At 36.3% G+C, this 23,500-nt stretch overlaps 1 protein-coding gene across 2 annotated transcripts; it reads right to left on the minus strand.

Moving 5' to 3' along the window:
- Positions 1-600: 600 nt before the first annotated feature.
- INSIG2 (insulin induced gene 2) lies at positions 601-23,213 on the minus strand. Of its 2 annotated transcripts, none has more exons than XM_063102135.1 (6): positions 23,158-23,213; positions 16,168-16,553; positions 6,592-6,680; positions 3,300-3,466; positions 3,027-3,126; positions 601-1,926 (listed from the first exon to the last, which is right to left on the minus strand). In XM_063102135.1, the coding sequence occupies exons 2-6, from the start codon at positions 16,409-16,411 to the stop codon at positions 1,885-1,887; spliced, it is 642 nt and encodes a 213-aa protein (XP_062958205.1). In that variant the 5' UTR covers positions 16,412-16,553; positions 23,158-23,213; the 3' UTR covers positions 601-1,884. The 2 variants fall into 2 exon arrangements, with proteins under 2 accessions (XP_062958205.1, XP_062958196.1); XM_063102126.1 differs by having other exon boundaries at positions 3,300-3,465; positions 6,555-6,680.
- Positions 23,214-23,500: the final 287 nt, after the last annotated feature.

The raw sequence follows: 23,500 nt of genomic DNA on the forward strand, positions 1-23,500 counted from the left end.
ATACACCATTATAAAGGTAAATGAGCCAAAAGAAGTACACAAGTATTTAACAATATTGACCAAGTCTAGATTCCACAGAAAATACAAGAAATGTATGAAGTGTATGCACTATTGAGAGGTCCCAATGGCCTTGATGATGATAAAACAGCCAAGTGCAAATAAATAAATTTTACAACAGAAGTATGAGCAGGGTTTTGGGTAGTTAATTTTAATTGTTTTTGTGCTTTTGAAAAATTTAGTCCCAATTTTCAATTGTCCAAATTTCTATAACTTTAAATAATAAAAGCAAGGAAGCACTGCCAATATAGCCATGTTAAAAAATATTTACCAGTTTTCTTCATTGCAAAAATAATAGGTGTTATATATTTATGTATTTAACAAAATATCAAAACAATTTTATTTTTTGCCATAATTATCTCCTTGTTTTCCAGATGATCTGAAAGTAATTTAAGAACTCCAATGACAGTACTTAGTTTCCTTTTATCATTTCTAGGTAAATTCAACGACACATATTAATTTTATCAGATTAATTCACAGTACTATATTCTAAGACTTGCCACAAAGAAGAAAAAAAGACTCAATCAAGATGATAATTACACATTTAATACAGCTTGCTTTTAACAGCAGTTTTCAAAGTAAACACATCATAGACCTTATAACGTATTGAAGATTTTCTAGTGCTTATGAAGTTGATTCTAAAAATATACCTTATTTGTTCTAAAGGAATAACATTACCTGGAAAACAGAATAATAAATTATAGTAGTATGTTTACCACCAGTATAGTTAAGGTTGTAAACACATATTCAATATGAAATCCTCTTAGGATTTTCACACTTTCAGCCTGAAAACATAAAAGCAGATTAAAGTTTGGCATACAAGATCTCAGTCTGATTGCAACTGTTCTAAAACCAAAAATTTCAAAACATCTACTCGACATTCTAGGAAAACATGGGCACACACATACATACCCACATACACATTCTATCACTCACTCACTGACTCCAGCATGCACACACACGTACACACACACACACATGCACCCCAGAGTACTCAGAAGATTTTGCCCGTGTGTTCCAGACAATTGTCATCAATTTCAAAAATAAAAATTAGGGGGAAAAATTTAGCTAAGAATATGAAGGTACTTCAAAAAGCTCATGGAAAAAATTTAGACTCAAAACAATTTAACGATGATAACCTTTCCTGCTCATCACATACACTTCTGGTAAAAACTGTCAAAACTGAAAATTAATCTTTGGGCTCTGTCCATTAATGCAGGTTTGAAACCATTCTATGGAAGTTCATTTTACCATGTATTAAAACATTCAAAACTCTACGAAACAACACTAAAATAGAAACTAACCTCACATTAGGTTACTTATAACTCATACTGCTGTGATTAGAAAAATAAAAAGGCACAACAGTAAGTGAAAGAGAAAAATATCAGTTTCCCATTTGCTTTTTTTTGTTTGCCTTTTTTGGTTTTCTTCTTATTTTATTTCACTAAGTTTATATATTGTTCAAAGCATTCTTATACTCTGCATAACAATAATAGAATATTTTGGCACATCAACATTGTGATATAACGCATGGTATGTTTAAAAAATTAATTTAAAAATTTCATCTATTAATCAACATTTTTTAATGTAGTGCATATATATCTTACAGTTATTTAAGTCAAATACATAAAGGTTTGTAACTGATTTACAGATAAAGCAATCACAGATTGCAGTAATATATGTGTGTGTATGTATACACACATATATACCAGTCCAGGGAAAAACTGCATCCTGGCAATTTTACAGTCCAAAGTTTTGTTGGTATACCAATATTTACATGCTCTTTTCATCTTGTTTTTCTGTACAAAAGATATATTTTTGTCTTCTTCATTCCTGATGAGATTTTTCTGCAATAACTTTACATTCATACTGCAAAAATTAAAAGGTTAAAAGGTTAGCAGATTAAGATTTCTTTTGAATAGCAATTTCCAAATTATCTACATAGCTCTAAAAATGAATACTTTATTAATATGTACCAACTTTATTCTTCAAAGAATCTAAGAATTATATAATTACTAGGATTAAATGAAAAATGTGATAGAGAAAAGATAATTCACATTCTAGAAGTGAAAGAGCCATTGCCAAAAGCAGAAGAAAGATGAGGTTTCTGCATTAAAAGCAAAGGACAGCAATCTGTGATTTAAATCAATCCTACAATTATGAAAGGAAGCAAAGTGGATTTCTTTGAGTGCTCAGTAATATAGGTCACAATTTTAAGGACAGGGCTGATGTAGTGATTTGGATCATTGTTTTTCATGTCACTTTATGATTTAAAGGAAAAAATCTATTACATTAGCAAAAGCTTTCAATCAAAACAATATTCTTTAAGTATAGCTATAAAAATGTAAACCCACAATTCAAAATAAAGAAAACCAATGGGATTAGGATAATTGGGTGACAAGATTATCAAAAAGAATAAAAGTAAATCACTCAATTCTCGTAGCTGGCTAAAATGGTTAACAGTGACAGCTCTTATTCATGAAACTGCTGTGGCCTCTGAATGTTACTCCCTAACCCTTGCCATTCATGACTGGGGTTATCAGTAATGTCCTTTTCTTTCAAAACTAAAATGGCCAAACATCTTGATTTTTTGGAGACAGTCCTAATTTATACCTATTGTAGCAACATGGTTATTAGTAGTGCCCCGTCACTTCTGAAACAAACTGTCCCTTTTTGATGGAGTGGAAACCTGTAGATTAGCTAAAAAAAAAAAAAAATCTAATATCCTTATATGGTCAATAAATCATATTGCCCTATCCATAACACATTTCGCTTTTCTCTCCAGTGGCTCCTCAACTTTGAATACTCCAGTGATTAAATTCTTCTAAATGATTTACTTCAATGGAAGTACAAAAGAGAAATCAGACTGTTGTCTTCACAAATTGTTTTCTCTTAAAGAAGGCCTGCCATTTAGAGAAAACCAGTCATATATCTCATACAGAAAAGTGACTAAATAAGCACCAGCTTACCATTGCCAATTGTCGACCAATGTTTCCCATTGTTATGCCTCCAGCAAAAAATATGCACGGTAACCAAGAACGAACATAGAGAAAATCTGGAGATGTATATCTGGAATAATAGAAATATTTTTAACAACCCACAGAGGAAGCGCAATGACATTTAAGATAATTACAATGAAAATAAGTTACTCTGTAGATTAAACTGGCTAACGCAATTTCAAAATGTCAATTCTGAATGCAGTTATTTATCCAGCAAACAAGCACCAAAAGTATAATACTTACTGATAAACACCATTATAGACTAGTAGTTGAGTGACCACGGTTGCCAAGAAAGCAATTCCTACTCCAAGGCCAAAACCACTTCTAGATCTATCGAAAGTCCACCACAGTCCGATGGATAGTGCAGCCAGTGTGAGAGACAACTGTATGTTGTTATCAAAATCCACTTTCTGAGATCAATGTTAAAGAATCATCTTAAAAGTTATAACCAAACAATATCACTGTCATTTTTCTAAAACAAGAGATACCACTGTTGAGAAGGCAATTAATCGCTTATTCTCAAACATTCAGTCTTTTAATATAATGTATAAGACTAGGTGGGATTAAAACTGTCTTTAGTATTTACTAAATATCGGATACACAAAGGGCATTAATTAATAGATCCTACTAACTTGTGACCCCTCCAAAAAATAACAGTCTATGTACATTCCCAATTATAAGATCAGGCCCATTATTTAAGAAATGCTTTCTTTGCTAGAAATGTAACTGGAAGCTTCAGAACCTAAGTATTGCTAAAAGAGCAACTTTTGCAAAAAAAAAAAAAAAGGAAATCAGTATTACTTCTCAAACAGGTTTAGAATTACTTGAGAATCATACAGGAACTTGAAAATAGAAGAGCTGACAGCTATTTAACAGGGTACCACATTCCCTCTATGATTTACTGACAGACACATTTTATAATAATGCATTTCAGAAACAAGAGTACCAAGGACACAGTATCCCTTTCTATTATGTCAACTGTTCTAGTTTTAATTTGTTGAGGATAAAGCCTTGAAGTGAACATTATCTTGCAACCTGCCAAGCTATTTGGTGCCTGAGACTTTCTGGTATAGGACAGTTTGCTCAAATGATATTTTATTTCCTTCACCTACTTAAGCATCTATTCACAAACGTACAGCCCTTTTCTACTCCAAAATCTCTGGACAAAATGAAGCTTTACAAATTCAATTTTCTCATTTCTTTGATAGAAGATTACACTAAAGGAATTAATTTCAAGTGTCATTAAAAGGGCATTATCTATGTCCCAAAGGCCACATCTTGGCTCTATAACCAGCGACTCAAGGGGAAATACATATCTCATCAAACTAACTAGCCACGCTACAACTACAGAGAAGTCCAAAAAAAATGCATATAAAGTCATTTCTTGCTTCCTTTCAACACCTGTTGTTTACCACCATTCCCCAACTCCTACCAAATCGGTATCCTGAACACCCAGCTTGCTTAGTTCTCAGTATCTGATGGTTGTGTGGGCCACTCCCTCAAGGTCATTCTTTAGCTGTCATTATCATCAAACTCCAAAGAAAAGGTTTTGAGCTCTGGTTTCTCTATGCAATAAACATTCATATAAAGAGTGAAATTTAATATTAACTGGGTTCCATCTTTGCTAACTAAATTAACCTCATTAAGAGTCAAAGCAAAATAAGGAGGCTTCCAGAGTAAACAAGTAAAATATATCAATCTTAAAAGTAGTACTATGTGATTTTCTAAAGTCTAAGTAACCTAATATTAAAAGTCTATGCTATAAATTTCGTAACTGTTTTGAATTTTGCTTAAAGGACAAACAAGACAGTTAAGATTGCTATATTTAAGTATTTAATTGGGAGAGAAAAAAAAAAGTGAACAAAGCAAAGAATTTAGATAGTTTTTAAAATTCCAGAAAAGGCTATTTAAATTTCTCTACTAAAAACAGAAACCACAACTGAAATGTCTGGGATAGAAAGGTCTAATCCACCAGACAGAGAGGAATTAACACACTTACAGGGATGCTGAGTAGGAGAAAAAGACATTCCTAGACTTTAATCAGGATCTCTGGGGTCTGGTCTCAGCTCTGCCACAACCTGGCAGTATGAATGACTTAGCAAATTACCTAACCTCCCCAGCTTCTATTTATCTTATTATCTTTACAACGAAAATGTGAATCTAGATGATTTCTAAGTTCTTTTCTAGAGATAATATTCTACCATTTTATCTTCTTAAGCCTCCTATCCACTAAATTTTTAAATAAAATCCTAAATCTCAAAAAGTTCACCAAAATAAATATGTTGGGAAATTCTTGGATACAAATGGAAATGGAAAACCAAAATAATAAAAGCCACTGAGGGACTTCCAAATTCAGAGACCCGCAAAGGCCCGCACAACTGGACTCAGGAAGGTAGATGTGTTTTCAGAATCTAGGGCCCTGCTTTTTCCTGTGGTTTCTGTCCCCAAGGTTCCTCAAAATACTTTAATATTTTTTGTAAAAGACACAGGAATCTACTTTCCACATGATCCACACTCTCTACAGCTAAATTTTCCAGCTCTGAGCCCAGTGCCCAGTTATAAGAGCAAACTTTTGGCATCCTGAGTCACACTTCCTGCTCTTTCCAGTACCCAAGCCTCCTGCTATCTTCACTGTCTAAACCTCATTGTCCAGAAAAAAGACAGGACTAGCATTTCCCAGATCCTGTTCTACAAAGGAATATCAGAGAGGGTGGGGAGGAGGTAGAAGAGAGGAAGTAAGGAGGATGACAGCATGAAAACCTTATGAGGGCAGAAAATTTGTTCTAGGGGTGGCCTTTTTTTTTCTAGGAATAGAAGGTAGAGGGAGAAGGGAAATAGGGGTTTCCTTACCTTTCTAGCGAGGACACTATAAAAATACTCATTAATCACTAAGTAACATGTCAGAATTCTCAAATGATAAAACATTAAAAATATGTACCTTAGGAAAAATAAGTTATTTTTGGCCAAGAGATGAGTTAGATATTTCTACTTATGCTGCCACCTTTAAGAACATTTACGTGGTTTGTTGGTGTTGGGTAAAATAAATAAATGACAGTATTCATTTCTTTAAAAATTAGCTTCTTTAAATTAAAAATACAAGAAAAAGAATAACACCTGAAGCCACTGCATGTCCTTACTGGCAAATCTTACATGAAGAAAGAGAGAAAAAAAAATCCTTTGAAAAGGTACCTGTTTCAATCTTAGAATTATCAAAACTATATGAAAGAAATTAAGTAACCTAATTGAAGACAAATGTAAAATTTTCAATGTTCAAAGTATAGTAAATGATCTGAAAAACAGGGATTTAAATGAAAGGCTATACCCCCCGCTCTAATTGCATAGCTACTATCTTGATATTTCAACAATACAGTTCACATTCTTTTCATGACTAAGTGGGCATATCACAATTTGACAACAATGAAGTCACAAGAGGCTGTTTAACCATTGGTTTGTTAGAAGCTGCTCTGCTACAACGCGTTTCATTACAGCGAAAGGATATAGCGCTGGCATGATTTATACCAACAAAGACGGCTACACACCGCATTACACTGGACCACTCTCTTTTAAATTTATGTGGTTCACCTAGATGCCTGTCAATGCAGGGGTATAATAATCCAATCACAGCTGTGGAAAAAAAGAAAGAAAAAAAAATTAAGTCATCTCCAGTGTTGCTCCAACGTTGTAATGTTGTACTGGCAACATTTAAGCTAAAAGAATCCTACAACCAATATAAGCATTTTAAAGATTCTTTAAAAAACAAACAAAAAAACCCTCAAGTTACTTAACATCAGTCACTCATATTTTTAAACTTACCTTCCAAAAGAAAAAAATGAGGATAACACCACTGAAGAAAGTATTGTAAATGATTACAACATTCTAAATTATAATAGACAAAACAGTCTTTAAGTGGATGATTCACAATTTAGCAGATTGGACTCACGCTACTTCTCTACTACTAATATCTATGAGACTTGAAAAGCATCAAACCAGTTAGCAGTTAAGCAGTGTTCTCTCTAAGCTACATAACCATGAAATATGCTATTAAATGCCACAATCCTAAAGAGAAACTAGAGCATAAATGTACAACAAGCTCATCATACACACAATGTTCTGATGGTTCTGGCTGTCCTGTTACATAGATTAGTGTCGCCCCTACCAGCGTCTTGTCTCAGTCTTCTGCATCTAGAACCTTTTCCTGACACTTCTTTCCACCCTGGCCCTCTAATGAGACTGTAGGTCATGTTGTCAAAGCAGGAAAACTCGCAACAGAAATCTACATGTAAGACGCATTCTGCACATAGAAAAAATGGAGGAAACATGTTCTATAGGAATTACAAATTTTCAATTAAAATTTAAACTCACAGTTAAAAGATAAGAAGAAATCATTTTAGCACATTTCTTAGTTCTGGAAAGAACATCTTGAATGCTTACTGTGTAATTAATTATAAATAACTGTATACAAAATGTCTATGACTGAGACTCAAAATACTCCCATGCAATTCTTAAATACATGTCAAACATCAATATTTTATTCATTTAGTGGGAGAGGATTTTAAATGCTAAGTTAGCCATTAAAAAAAAAGAGTATTTAATGAATCAAAGCATTCTTCAACAAATTATAAGGAAAATGTACTTCCACAGATTAAATTTAACAGGAAATAGATAGGCAGTTTTGATTTACTAATCTTCCTAAAAACAGAATGATTATGCTGCCATTCTGGTAATAAAAGACACAACCATCACATCAGTTAAAAAGCATGTTTAAAATGTCTAATACCACCTACAATGTATCATGAAATTATTATATCCAAATCTAAGTGCCTGAGGGTCAGAAGCCCCTCCTCTGCCTGGTACTGGCTAGCTATATCTCACACGCAATGCATTTGATTTTCAAAGAAAAATGGGAACCAATTAATATCAAAAATCATGGGCTGGCTGGTTAGCTCAGTTGGTTAGAGCACAGCCTTATAAAACCAAGGTCAGGGGTTTGGATCCCCATACCGGCCAGTCGTGCCCTGCTCCAAAAAAATTAATATCAAAACTCACAGGGTAGCAAACCAATAGAGCAACATTTGAAAGGGCCTGCATGACCACCCTTCCATCTGGAGATGAGAAGTTGTAATAATGTGTGCATTTTCGGGTCCACAACTCTTTTGAGTCAGGCATTTGCTGAGTATAGATAGTTCACAGATCAAGAGATTAACAGCAGATCTCAGCAATGCAGAGCTCCAGTAACTATTAGCAAATTTAAAAGTTTCACATTATGATCCTATTTAGAAGACTGCTCTAAAATCCTGCAAGATTAACTGACAGCATCTCTAAATTTCTACACAATTAAAATCGCAACAAGCACGCATAACACTGAAGTATCTAAGTGAATATTACCCCTTTGTTTCTCGAGGTCACAAACCTAAAAGCTCATCTGTCATTCCCTCCCCATATATATATATGTATACACACACACACACACATATACCTTTGCCCGTTGCTGAGTAAAATCAACTAATAGCGGGCATTCCAAGTCAATTTTCCTCAGCAGCTGATGCCATAAGTAAAGAATTACCACATAGAGAATACTGACATGTCTGTGCACAGACATAAATAAGTAAAATTGACTATATTTTTTTGTATATGATGTGAGACTTACAAGTGAGAGACAACTTAGGAGAGAAAGCAAAAACACAAAAAAGGAATTTAAAGTGCCACACTGCCAACCTTGGGATTTGCCAATAAAAATCAAATCCATTGAGTATGCATGGTTCTTGGCTGCTCACTGAGAGGGGTAACTTGAGGAAGCTTGTCACTTCCCATAAAATGTCTTCTTTCTTTCCTTGAAATAAAGGCATGGCAGAGTCTGATAGCAATACATACAGCACTCTGAGGTTCCACTGTTTGAGAGCTCAGCAGAATATGTCTGGGCTTCTTTTCCTCTTCTTGCACTTTTTTTTTTTAACAAGAAAATTAAAATCATGCCTGTGTAAAATCATATGCAAACACAGTCTTGCTTAATCTTATGGTTCTCTGATGCAAAATCACATATCTTGTGATATCTTTAAGTTATTTCGCAGTGACTGGTTACAGTCTACCAAGACTAAAGACAAAAAAGTTCACAAAACATCAGTAGTAAGTCATCGCTTATTCAAAGTAGTGTGCTTAATGCAGTGAGACACTAAAAAGAGCACAGTTAAATTAGACACTTTACAAGGAGAGAGGGGAGGGGCTGAAAAAAAAAAGCAAAAACTACTGAATGAGATATACTTTTGTGGAAAACCACATCAGGGTAAGGAAATGTTTTCATTCAACAAATACTTAAGCCCCCTTAGTGTGTCTGGTCTTTGGTATTTGATGGGGATTAAAAAAGCAAAAAGACTAAGACATAATTCTAGCCACAGAGTCACCACAGAAACAATTAAATATAACCTGTGTTAGAGTGAGCACTGACAGGGCACAGAGGGGGTCCCAGTCTTCTCTTCACACATGTTGAGGGGAGACAGGATGCTGGACTGTCAGAAAATCTACAAAGAGGTGACCCTTGAGGTAGGAGCATTCAGCAAGTGAATGGTGTGGAAGGAGCTTTCTCATCAAAGGGAGGCATTTGAAGAAAAGCATGGACAACTGAAAATAGCCAGTATTAACAGGAAACTGTAAGCTTTAGGCATGAAGGGAGCATTAGAGTGCAGAAAGACTTGGAGGAAGATAATGGTAGGCAAGCAGACTTTACCCTGCAGACACTGGGGAATGAGGATAATAATGCCTTTGCGTTTGTACTTGGGAGAAAGAGGCTCTCATTTTCACAGCAGTGAATGTACAACACAAGCGGGGGGTGGGGGGGAAGACAAAATTAGAGAGAAACTTCAGGCACAGTGGTTGAGAGCCTGGACAAAGGAAGAGAGAGAGGAAAGGCGTAAAACTTGGAAACTGGATATGGAAGGTGAGAGAAAGGCAGGAGTCTTACAGGGCTATCCAGGAATGAAGTAATGGACTATATGACTAAACAGAAAAGATGTTTCTTTTCTATTTATTTTTTTGAGATAATTATATATATATGTGGGATACAACATTGATTTTCAATAGTTGTGTACCATGTGTAACGGTTAGATCGGGAAGCAATCCTAACACTCATATGGAGCATCAAAAGACACCAAACAGCAAAAGCAATCCTGAGCAAAAAAAGTAAAGCCAGAGGCATTACACTTCTTGACTTCAAACCATATTACAAATCTATAGTAACAAAAACAGCATGGTATGGGCATAAAAACAGACACGTGGACAAATGGAACAGAATAGAGAACCCAGAAGTCAACCCACAGACTTACAGCCCACTGCTCTTTGACAAAGGCAACAAGAACATACATTGGGGAAAAGACTGCCTCTTCAATAAATGGTACTGAGAAAACTGGACATGCATATGTAGGAGAATGTAACTTGATCCACACCTCTCACCATATACCAAAATTAACTCAAAATAGATTAAAGACTTAAGTATAAGACTTGAAACTTTAAAACTTCTAGAAGAAAACACAGGGGAAACACTCCAGGATTTAGGACCGGGCAAAGACTTTATGAATAACACCCAAAAAGCACAGACAACAAAATAAAAAATAAACAAATAGCATTATATCAAATTTAAAAGCTTCTGCACAGCAAAGCAACCAATCAACATAGTGGAAAGATTACGTACAAAATGGGAGAAAATATTCACAAACTGTGCATCTCATAAGGGATTAATATCCAGAATACACAAAGAGCTCAAACAACTTTACAGCAAAAAAACAAATGATCCAATTACAAAATGGTCAAAGGAGCTGAATAGACATTTCTCAAAGGAAGACAAAGAAATGGCCAACAGGTAAATGTAAAAATGCTCAACATCACTAATCATCAGGAAAATGCAAATCAAAACCACTCTGAGGTATCACCTCACTCCAGTCAGACTAGCTATTGTAAAAAAGATAGAGGCAGTATTTTTCCCAGTATAGATTTTTGTTGCCTTTGTCCAATATCAGATGGCTGTAAGCCTGAGGGGTGATTTCTGGGTTCTCAATTCTACTCCACTGGTCTGAATGTCTACTTTTATATCAGTATCATGCTGTTTTGGTTACAATAGCATTGTAGTATAATTTGAAGTCAGGTAGTGTTATGCCTCTGGCTTTATATTTTTTGCTCAGGATTGCTTTGGCTATTTGGGGTCTTTTGTTGTGCCATATGAAAGGTAAGATTGTTTTTTCCTTTTCTGTGAAGTATGTCATTGGTATTTTGATGGGGATGGCATTGAATCTGCAGATCATTTTGGGTAGTACAGACATTTTCACAATGTTAATTCTTCCAATCCAAGAGCATGGAATATCTTTCCATCTTTTTGTGTCTTTTTTAATTTCTTTCAGAAGTGGTTTGTAGTTCTCATTGCAGAGGTCTATAATAGCCAAGACATGGAACCAATCTAAATGTCTGTCGATGAATGATTGGATAAGGAAACTGTGGTATATATACATCATGGAATACAACTCTGCAATAAAAAAGAATGAAATACTCCCATTTGCAACATGGATAAGCCTGGAGAAACTTATGTTGAGTGAAATAAGCAAACGCAGAGGGACAAATACCACATGTACTCACTCATATGTGGGAGCTAAGAGAGAAAGAAGGATGGAAAGAAAGACCACAGCAGTGCATTGGACTTGCAGATAGAAATAGCATTCCTTGGGCTACAAAGTGAAGTGTGGGGGGAAGGGACAGGGGGAGGGAGGCTGGGGATAATTGGGTGGGGGACACAGGGTACAAATGCAATTTGTGGCAATGGGTATACTGCCAGTATGAATCTGACCCTCACATCATGGGCACAAGGAGCAACAATCAGCTCTGTATTTCATGAATATTCATAACAATAATAAATAAATACATAAATAAATAAACAAACAAACAAATAAATAAATAAATGCCAATATTTATTTTTGAAGATGCCAGAGCATTTAAAAGAAACTTCAAGCCAAATTTTAAAAACCTAGCAGGCTTCAATAAAGAGAAAGTTTTATTTATTGAAAAAAAAGAGAGAGAGAATAACAAATACTGATGAGGACGTAAAGAAAGAGGAACCCTTCTGCACTGTTGGTGGGACTGTAAATTAGCCATTATGGAGAACAGTAGGGAGGTTCCTCAAACAAATGCAAACAGAACTACCATATGATCCAGCAATCCCACTGCTGAGGATATATCCAGAGGATTGGAAATCATCATGTCAAAGGGATACCTGCACTTCCATGTTTATAGCAGCTCTATTTACAATAGCCAGGCAATGGAACCACCTAAATGTCCTTCGATGGATGTCTGGATAAGGAAAATGTGGTATATATACACAATGGAATACTACTCAACCATAAAAAAGAATGAAATTCTGCCATTTGCAGCAACATACATGAGCCTGGAAAAAATTATCCTAAGTGAAACAATTCAGGTACAGAAAGAGAAATACTGCATGTTCTCACTCATAATCGGTAGTTGAATATATAAATGAACATATAAACAATAGAATACTGGTGCTTACTACAGATCCAGTTCACATCTACTATAAGATCTTTAAAACATTTAATCTTTATCAATTAATTGCAGAGCTACCAAGATTATAAGGAACTTGAAGAAAGATGTGAAAAACAAAGGATACTGAAGGAGGAGCTTTTGGTGTCCCTTTTCTCCTCGTGGGTTTACATGACCCAGAATAGTGAGGTCAAAAAGAGAGCCATTCGTACAAGATTACTTGAATGACAATAAAGTGTGCATGGGAGGTCAGTAAGGTAAAGGCTGGTCTTTTCAACTAATGGTTTTAGGACAGCTAGATATTCACCCACATAAACAAAACGAAACAAAACAAAACAAAAATAAATAAATAAAATAAAGATAAATTATGCTTATGTATGTAAAAAATAAATAAATAAATAAAGAGAGATAGAAAGAAACAAACAACAACCACGGTAATACCCTGAACTTTTAGGAAGAGAGAAAAGAACATGGTTACTAGAGGTGGAAAAAGGAGGGGAGGAGGAGAGGGAGGAGGTTAACAAGGAATTAGTTAATGGACACAAAGAATGATTGAGTATTGGAATGATGAATAAGCTAACTAACCTGATCTAACCATCACACATTGCACATAACTTTTCTTTTCAAATTAGATATTACTTTCGTAGTTTGAACACAACCTGGCTACTTGTGATTTTTGAGGTAACTTCTCTACTTATTTTACCCACACAATGACATAGTTGTCTTTTTCTATTTACTCTTTAGGAAGATTCCTTTGTGCCGTCAATAATGCTAGAGGTGATTAATTCCAATTCTAGTGCACTGCACACATAAAGAAGTTAATCAACTTGTACAATCAGCATTATTAAAATAAAAACAGGGAACTAAAAAAAGGAAAATGAGATCAAAAGAAATTTACCAGAGTGCTCTATTGGTTGTCCCACCAGAAGTACCACTGGGAAATTTTCTGGGACTGTGTTACAGGGAAAGGTAGCAAATAACCAGGGGCCTTTCTGTTTACAGTTAGAAAGTGGTGATTCTGGAGACCCTCCAAAAGATAGCTGCTCAGTCCATTAATGTTAAGTTGGACAGGAAAATAAAAGGGCAATTATCAGGTTTTCTAACTTAAGATGGTAAGAAACTAGAGAAGTTTTGAAAACACCAACACATATACACAAAACATATACACACACAAACTCATATACACTATGCTTCTTACATCATTTACTTCTTTATTTCCCTTGATATTTTCCCTGAAATGATGATGGGGGTAGGAGGAGAGCAGAGATTATGCAAGAGTCCATTTTCCATCTTTGGCAACTTTCACAAACTTGGTATCTTCATTCTCATCTACTAAACATCATAACCTACCCAATAAAGTCAGCAGCAGAGTTAACTATAATCTACACATCCTAATGCCTCTCTACTTTATTTTGCCCAGGAATCTTATGGAACACATTGATTTCAGAAGAAATACTTAAAGAAGAAATGTAAATGCAAACCTCCCAAAGAAAAGGTGTGAGGTTAAGCTTATAAGTGTGACAAATCTAGTGGCTGGGAAAAGGAAGGAAAGTAGGGACAACACAGCTGAACTGTAGTATCGACATTTGGAATTTTCCTTCCTAAATGTGAATTTGTGGCAAAAGTGCCCCCATTACAGGGACAGAAGGACCAGGCAGCAGATGCAGCCCCATACCTCTCCATAATGGAGGTACAATGAAACCTCAGTCAAGTTGTCCTGCCTCAGCCCAGAACACACAATGCACACCAGTCTATTCCATCCAGACCTGGCACCAGTCTGAAAGCTTGAAATGAGGTATCCTAAGTAGGAGGAAGTGTAAGTGGCTCCCTCTTTCCCCTTCCCCAGCATGTGACATTTGAGCCCAGCCCCACCACTCACTGACTGTGGGATGCTGAACTCATTGATTTCTTCTCTTCATCTAAGTGTCCTCATCCCCTTAAAAGAGGCGCAATGTCACCATCTCTCTCCCAAACTTGCCCTACAGAGCCCTGGGGTTAAGGAATGTACCTGACATATTAGCAGACATTCAATAAATAATAGTTTCCTTCCTCTGACCTTCCTTTTGTATATCCTGAAAAGATATGCTTCTGCTGGCAGCCAATCAGAGACTGTACTATAAGGAGAAAATAAACAAAGAACTAGAAAACATTGTTGGAAGAACTTTATCTTCTGAATTTAAAGAAAGGAAAATACATGAGGACCAGCAGATACAATAGAGAGTGATAAAATATAATTTATGCTTTCTTCTCTTAGTTTATCAGACTATTTTGCCTATTCTCTTAGAGAATGATAACCTTAGGGACAGTAAAAATCATTGCCTTTATGACTTCTCTTTTAATGTGAATATTTTAATAGTGAGACATCTATAAGCCACACTGAAACCTTACCACAACAATGCCCTTCTATCCATGCAACAGGATTATATAATTGTCCAGTAGGTTTCACAAAGTCATTCCAAAACGTCTCACAACTTTGACCTCACCCTTTGAAATCACCCTTCAACTTCCAGCTCTAGGATGTAAGCCAAGAAGGACCTATACTATGTTGCAAGGTATTCATGTATATTAAATATGAGATATCAAATGCACATTCAAAAAAGCAATTTTCTCCCTTAATTAGAATTACCTTCTATCACATGATTATGCCTCCCTTCTATTACTTTATTATATAAAATAGTATTAATCTGTTGGTCTCAGTCATTAGAAAAAGCTAAAGAGCTATACATTATGAAAACTCGGCATCAATAAAGCATTCTGAAATGCTCCATTTGTACTCATTACACATTGTCCACCATCAAAAAAAGATCTTAAGTAACTAACAGGACAATAATGATTTTAAGTAAAGAAAGTCTACCTTATTAATCTCTTTGAATATTTATTATTCTTAAGGTACATTTTAAAAACAAGACACCAAGGAAAGAAGCATATACAAAAATCTAAAAAATATAACATGAATCATTAAACTTGAATAAAATTATTCCATTTTTCAAGTTTTTATTTACTTCAAAAACAAGACCAAAGCACACACATCAGACCCTTAAAACTAAACAATGGTGATCATTATAAAATACCTTCATATAAGACTTAGATGAGTTGGGTTGAAGAAAGGACAAAATAAAAGGTTAAATGCTACATTCCTAAGGGAATCAGCATTGTTTTAAGGATTAAATTTTAAAAGTTCACAGGGCAGATAGAAACCAGACACAAAAGAGGACATACTCGATGATTCCATTTATATTAAATTTTAGAACAGGAAGAAATAATCTATGGCGACAAAAAGTAAATCAGTGGTGGCCTGCGGCTGGGATTGGGGAATGGGCTGCATGGAACCATAAGAGAATTTGGGGGATGATGGAAATATTCTATAGCTGGATTGCAGCAGTGGTTACGTGACTATATGCATTTGCCTAAACACATCAAATTGTTCACTTAAATTGTTCACTTAAAACAATTGCATTGTATTTAAATTATACCTCTGTAAAGCTAACTTTTTAAAAAAATTAATTGCTCAAATAACATCCAAACGAAATTCATTTACCATATTTCTTTTTGAAGCATTACAGAAACATCCCACACATACCTGAAGCTGTGCCACAGCATGGTGGTACCCACCATGCAGAAGAAAAAATGCTTGCAATCACATCAGGTGGAAAGAGCGTCACATTTCTCTGAATCTGAAGCAAATTTAACACTAATGCAAGAAATACTCCAATAAAAAATAGCACCACTCCTCGAATCATCAAGTTCATACTATGGCTAGTGATAGATGAGATATAAGGGCCACATTTTTTGGGCCCAGGCGACTCTGTCTCTCCTTCCGCCATGGTTTCATAAGTTCAGTAAGCTGTTAAAAAAAAAAAAAAAAGAAAGAAAGAAAAGACTTCCCAGTTGAAAAACTCAACCGTCTATGAATCAAAGCAGACTGACGTACCACATCCTGTCCTAAAGTAGGACCTACCAGAAATCCTGTAAGAGATAAGAAAACAGAAATCAATGTGTGTCTAATACATCATTTATCTAATTTTCCTAATTTCAATAGTTAATTTAAAAGCAAATGAAATGACAAGTTTGTGTGCTAATTTATTTAAATTAGTTATTTACTGAATAAGAAAAGGTTCGAAAAGTATTTTTATATGCACGGTGTAATAAAAAAATAATGTGTTATATTTACATTTACTAGGACAGAATAAGTAACCTAAGAGACCTAAAATTTAAAATAATAGTAAAAACATCTTGCCCCATCTAAAAAAAAAGCAGAAGAGGTAACCTGAGACACTTCCACTAGAATCTGGAAGATCAAAACCCAGGTCTCTGTTTCCTCTCCCTAAACCTCCAAACCTATCAGTTACAGTAGAGTACTTTATACTTTATAGAAAATCAACATATTATGACTGTAGATGCATTTCTCTCACAATAAAATGTGACTTCCTCATGAGGACAACCTCGATAGAAGAACAAAATTACCTCTTTTAATGTTTAGTGCTTATACATATATTTGAATTTCTGTACAAAAGTGTTCTACAAAAACCAGACTACCAACAACTTACCTACACATACACCAAGCACAGAAACCAGACCTGACCCACTCTCCCAGGGCCACAGCTGTGTCCCACCCCTGCCTCAACTCAGTCTGCGCTTGTTGCAATCTTGGGAGCAACCGTAAGAAAGCCAGAAGCAGCAGTTAAAGAAAAGACATCAAGTAAATAGAGAACTACCTAATGGTAGCTCTAATGCCATTAGTTCCTAACGGCAGGATTCTAAGGAGTTTTATCCATGTGGTCCCTGACTCCTGAAACCCAGAATTTTGCTACTACAGTCAGCCTAGATATTCATTCATTCTTCAAATCAAAGTGATCTTCCTTTTGTGTGTGTTTAAGACAAATAACTTTGAAGCTTTCTTTTTTTAAAATTTAATTTAATTAATTTTTTTTATTATACATACATGTGGGGTACAACATTGATTTTCAACAATTGTGTACAATGTATGGTGGTTAGATCAGTGTAGTTAGCTTATTCATCGTTACAATACACAATCATTCTTTGTGTCCCTTGATCAATTCCTCATTAGCCCCCTTCCCTCTCCCCTTTGAAGTTTTCTATGTGCTGTTTTAAGCACCTGACTTATGGTAACATTTAATCCTCACAATAACCCTAAGAGGTAAGTGCAATTATTATGTAAATTTTACAGATGAGGCAAAATGCAAAGAAAGTTTACATCACTTGACTCAAGTTTATATCCCTAGTAAGAGGCCGGGCTGGGATTCAAATCCATGCAGTCCGACACCAAAGCTTCATTCTTACCGTGATGTTTAGCCTCCCAAACTGTCGCGTATTCTTCTATGTGTTTTCTTTCTATGAATACTAACAGTTTTCAAATAGAAAAATACTACACAGGCTATTTCTGTAATTTACTTTTATCCCACCCAACAACAATATCTTGGGCATCTTCAGAAGTCAGTACCTAGTGATATTTCCTTTGAATCCCAAAGCAGTTTATTTAAAACCTTAGAATAGCACTTATAATGGCTACTTTTTAATTATATGTATAGTTGCTTTATGGATAATAAACTTTTTATGGAGGTCTTATTCACTATTATATCACCCACTGTGTTTATGCACCCAGAAAAGTTCCTACTTAGCCCATAGTTGGAGCTCCACATATTCATACCTGTTTAATTAAACTGGGTTACCTCTTTTTTAATCAAACTATATTGGGTTAAGTAGGTCTTTAGAAAGGAAAACTTAGCATCTAATCATCACTTAAAATACACTCCTCTGAGTTTTGAAGTTTGAAATTACCTTACAAATGAATTTTGGAACAAAACCCAAGTGTAAACTTCAGGGAGTGGGGCTGACATCAGAAATAATCAGTATGAAAATGAGGACATTTGTAAATACTGGTAACCTTCATAGCCTATCAGTTTCATGTGTGGGACAACAGACTTTTTTACTGAGCCTCTGCCACACCCAAAGCTCTGTGCCCAAAACTCAAGGGGGGAATTCTGTCCCCAAACTGGTTCTCACAAACCTACTTAGTCTATAGTGTAACTGATCTCTATGGCTTAGAGGACTAGAGAAAATAGTACATGTTACAGCTAATTCATGCGAAAACATGTTCCAAATGCCAACTGAAAATGCCCAGAAGACATCTCCTTCTGACCTGGTCTTACAGTCTGTTCCTTGCTGTGGTACCCAGGCATATTTAAATTAGCATGTCATATGTTCTAGCCACTTTTTAGCAAGGTCCAGTAGCTAAAGATTTCTTCATCATCATCATAACTATTGATAGAGCACCCATTTATATAAGGAAGGCCTACTCTATGCCAGGCATATAGTAACTCTAATCTTCAAATAACCCTAAAAGTAGGAATTATCATCCTCATTTTACAGATGAGGGTACTATGTCATAGAGATTTAGCAACTTGCTTATGGTCACATGACACGTAGTATTATAACAGGAATTTTAACTGAGGTCTAACTGATTCCAAAACCATCCTCTTTCCATTCCACCTCAACTGCTCAAACTTCTTTTTTGGCACATGGGTCTATATAAAGGTATTTGGTTACTGAAGAGATGGGTAGACATTGGAAAACCATCTCAACTATAATATATTCTCATTACTAATGCTAGTATGAGTAGGCAACTACATAACAGCACAAGGACAATAAGAATAAATGTATAAACACCTTGAAATTTTTTGTAAAAGTACTAAATCAAGGTGTAAAAAGATGTTTTAAAGTAAAAAAAAAAAAAAATCAAATGGCTAACTTAAACAGTGTATGAGATCAATAGTTGACTCCTTACTTCCCAAACTCCCCGCAGACAGGGCAAACTCTCCCAACTCTACTGCTAAAACAGCTGCTAGAGTATGAGAATACATTTTGGGTAACCCAAATTGCTCCAATAAGTCCTCTGTTTCTGTTCGTGAATTCATCCAAAAGGGAATTAATAACAAAAGGTATTTTATGTTTAATAATATTTTTAAAAGAGCAAAGCAACTTCAGTTTTAAAAAGCTGTTTCAGTTGTGCTAGCCCCCATCTCACAATCACTTACCAGCAATTGTGAAAAGGCATTGGCATTTGGGGCAGGACAAGTCCTTGTTGTGTGAAGCCTCTCTAAACATTGCAAAATATTTAGCATCCTTGACTCCTGCCCCCATTTGTGATAACCAAAATTGTCCCCACATTATTTCCAAATGCCCCCAGGGAAGCACTGTCCTCCAACTGAGAGCCACTGATTACTACAGACTTCTATCCTTATTCTATTTCAAGGCTGCTAGAGACTTTCTAAACTGTTTATTTATATTTTCTGCCACAGCTGTTTATTTAACCTTTCCTGGCAGAGCTTGTTTACAATTTCCTGCTTCACCCCAAAAGTTTTTTTAAAAAATAACAAAACATTCGTTTGATGTTTTTTTGAATGAGATCCAAAAAGCTAATTTTGTGACTACATCATAACACAGTAGTATATAATTACTGGAGACAAAAATAAAAACCACAATACTTTAAGAATTACAGTATCCTAAAACTTAAGAAATGGCAGATCATCTATTCCAGGGGGCACGCAAGCCCCAAGCAAAATAAAAACAAAAATGTTGTGTATAGTGCATTTTTCTGGGAAGAGTTCCACAATTTATGTCAAGTATTCAAAAAGTCCATGATCCAAACAAAGTTAAGATCCAGTGATGTAACAATCCTCCCTCTTTACAGGTAAGGTGAATGAGATACAAAGTGGTCAAGTGAATTGCAAGATCAAGACTGTACTACTGCATCTTATTTCCACTAACATGTACAGTGAATGCCTGAAAATGGCCAGACATCAGAGGAACAGGAAATTCCTCAAGACCGTTCACCCCCTAATATGCAATAATGAAGTTCCTAAAAAAGTATTACAATATCAGCCCCACACCAGGGGAGTGGTTTATTTTAAATGGAATGTCTAAGGAGAAAGTATTCCTTAATTTGTTTGTTTTGAAGTTTGTTTTCCTGATTACATATTGGTATTATTGTCATAAAACAAAGTGGACCTATAACTTTAAATATTTCTTATATCAATGATAAATTTCATTTTCCAAAATTTAAAAAAAAAATCTATATTTGAAAAATATGGATTACTTGATAAACAATATGGTGATCAGGGAAAAGTTTCTGGTGTAAAGATACTGTTTCAAAGACAATATCAAATAGATCCTCAACAACAATCCTGGCAAATAGGCAAAGCTTTTAATCCTCATTTTTCAAAACAAGTGGAGTAACTTTCTGAGATGACAAAACTGTTAACCAGCTAGCACCAGGACTAGGCCCAGCCACTCTGACTCCACGTCCAGAGTTCCTTCCACGTCACCACATTGCCTCCATCTACAACCACCATACAAAAACAATTTAAGTGCCACATGAGAAAAAGTTTTTAAAGTCATGTTGATAAACTCCTATTAATACCAAAATAATGTTTTCAACAACTCACAAAGAAAAACTTTCCTCAGGACATGAAAAATTCTATGTTAGGCTCTGACCTACAGTTTCTATAAAGTACATTTCTGAACAAAAAAGAAAAACAGTTCTAATAGTTTGGATAAATCAGTGACAAATCATTAGTACTGGAAAAACATTATTCCAGGTGTGTGACTCCCTGTTAATGGATTGCTATTGCTACTTTTAGATAAATAAAAGAGGGTTACAGGTAATTATGGGCTTTGAGAATGAAAATCAAAGTTTATCTTGGCCACTGAAACAACGTACAGGCAACAGACATTTGAAAACAAACACACATACAAAATCTCCTAGTAACCTTAAGAACTGGTTGCATTTTAACAATTGCAACACCCCCTAAAACCAAACAACAAGTTCATTCATCTTCCAATGATTAGCAGTCACAAAAGTATGTTTGCTCCCTCAGTTTACTCTTTCTTCAGGTGCACAGGTCAGACAGGTTACTAAATAACAAAGTTAAATTACTACCTAATATCTTTTTTATCATATGTGCTCTTAATTACAATGGCATTCTTGAAATAGAATAAGCATTAACATTAGAAAAGACCCACTTAAATCAAAGAAACAGATTAACTCTCCTTAAATAAAAAGTCACATATATGAATCACAGGCTAGGGACATTAAAAACTTCTAGGAAGAAAAAAAAATGTTTTTCTTGAAGACATTTCAACTCTTTCCTGTCCACATTAAAACCTAAACACAGAAGCCATCAAGCAAGCAGCACTTACAACCCATTACTGCTTTTAAATGTCAAATTTCAGTCCCTATAAAAGTTACTCCATCTTTTGGGGACTATTTTCTGATAACGATGAAAACAAACTGTCTTTAAATTACTGAATTGCATTTTATCCTTTCCTTTTCAGTGTGATCACTTAAAAAAAAAAAAAAAGCAAGAGTTGTCAGTTTAAAAAGACTCAACCTCTTTTTTGAATGTTCATGATTCACAGCTTGATTACACCAGATACTGAGAACTACGGCAAAACACAGAACTGAACACAAAGTCCAGAGAAAGATGAAGGAGGAAAATAGGAAGAGTACATGGCTATTTTTTTTCTGTAGCGCCCCTATTAGCGGGGGCATCCACTTCATTCATTTTCATTCAGTGGTTTGCTATCAGGGCCAAACTAAAAACGGGAAAACACAATCTAGCCAGCCCGTTTTCAGCACCAGGACTGAAGCATGTCTTCTGCAGTCCTCAGTTCTACTGCAATACTTATGCCAACCAGTTTCAGTGGCCCAGCTGCCAAGCCCATCCATTCCTTCTTAAAACATTTCCTCATCAGTCCTACAAAGCAGCAAGTATTTCACGGTATATTCTCCTAGACTACCTAGCTATAATACCATACTTTAACAACTTTTTCCAATATTAACTGCACATTGGGTCATTATCACCTAGTTTTAGCACCCTTCCCGCCCCCATCCCCATCATCAACACAGCCTTCTTTCTCCAGATTGCCAGTCCCCACTGAACGACCCTAAAATCCCAGTAACTATCACCAACCGACTTCTACGCCCTGGCAAGAGTTCTCTTTGGCTTTACCCACACACTTACTCCAAAGGTATCCAATTCCAATCCAAAATGCCAAAGTCCCACTCCTCAACCTGATGTCATCTTTTTGGTGGATTCTAAAGTTACAACGATACCTACTTTCTTTGGCTTCATCTCCTTCCAAAGCCTGAGTCTTGTCTCCCTGACTACAAGTCTCCCAAGTCCTGACAGGTCTATGCTTGACAGCTCGCCAACCTCCACCCACCTCAGACCTCCAGGGTCGCCCTTCCTGCCGTCCTCCAGCCTTCCTCCCACTTTGACACTCTTCCACCATCTAGGGAGCCTCGGACTATCCTATGACCTCTCCCCAACCTTGTTGTCCACTTCTGGACCTCGCCAACCCTTCTCCAGGTAAGCGGAGCCCCTCACCCTGCAGGCCCCATCTGTGGCCCTGGCTGTCCCCAACTGACACCAGGATTCCCAGGATACAAAAACACAAGTAGTTCATCTTTCCAAGGGCCACCACCTTCCTTAGGCCGCTTCCCTCGGCACCAAGTCACCCGCACTACGCCGGGAGACCCCCAACTCACCCCCGCCTCCGCCATCTTCTGGGACCGGCCCCCGTCACCCCTCCGCCTCTTTCACCTCCCCTCCAACAACTCCGCCCAAGCTCCACTGCGCCTGTGCACCAGACGCGGCCGCGCGTCGGCGATCGGGGCAAAGGCGTTTCCGGTTCTTGCCGGTACCAGCTGGTGAACCCGCGAGGCGGGGCGAAAAGGCTTCCGGTCTTCATGCAATTGGCGGTTGGCAGTGGGCGTGGACCGCCTAGGAGATGAGAGGCTGCGGGATCAGCTGTTGTTTGCTGACCAGGCAGTGGTGGGCTGTGACGGACGCGCAGACCCTGTGGGCGGAGTAAGAGAATCGCGCACTGAC

The sequence above is a fragment of the Cynocephalus volans genome, chromosome 1 (genome assembly GCF_027409185.1).
Source record: "Cynocephalus volans isolate mCynVol1 chromosome 1, mCynVol1.pri, whole genome shotgun sequence".
NCBI classification, from domain to species: domain Eukaryota; kingdom Metazoa; phylum Chordata; class Mammalia; order Dermoptera; family Cynocephalidae; genus Cynocephalus; species Cynocephalus volans.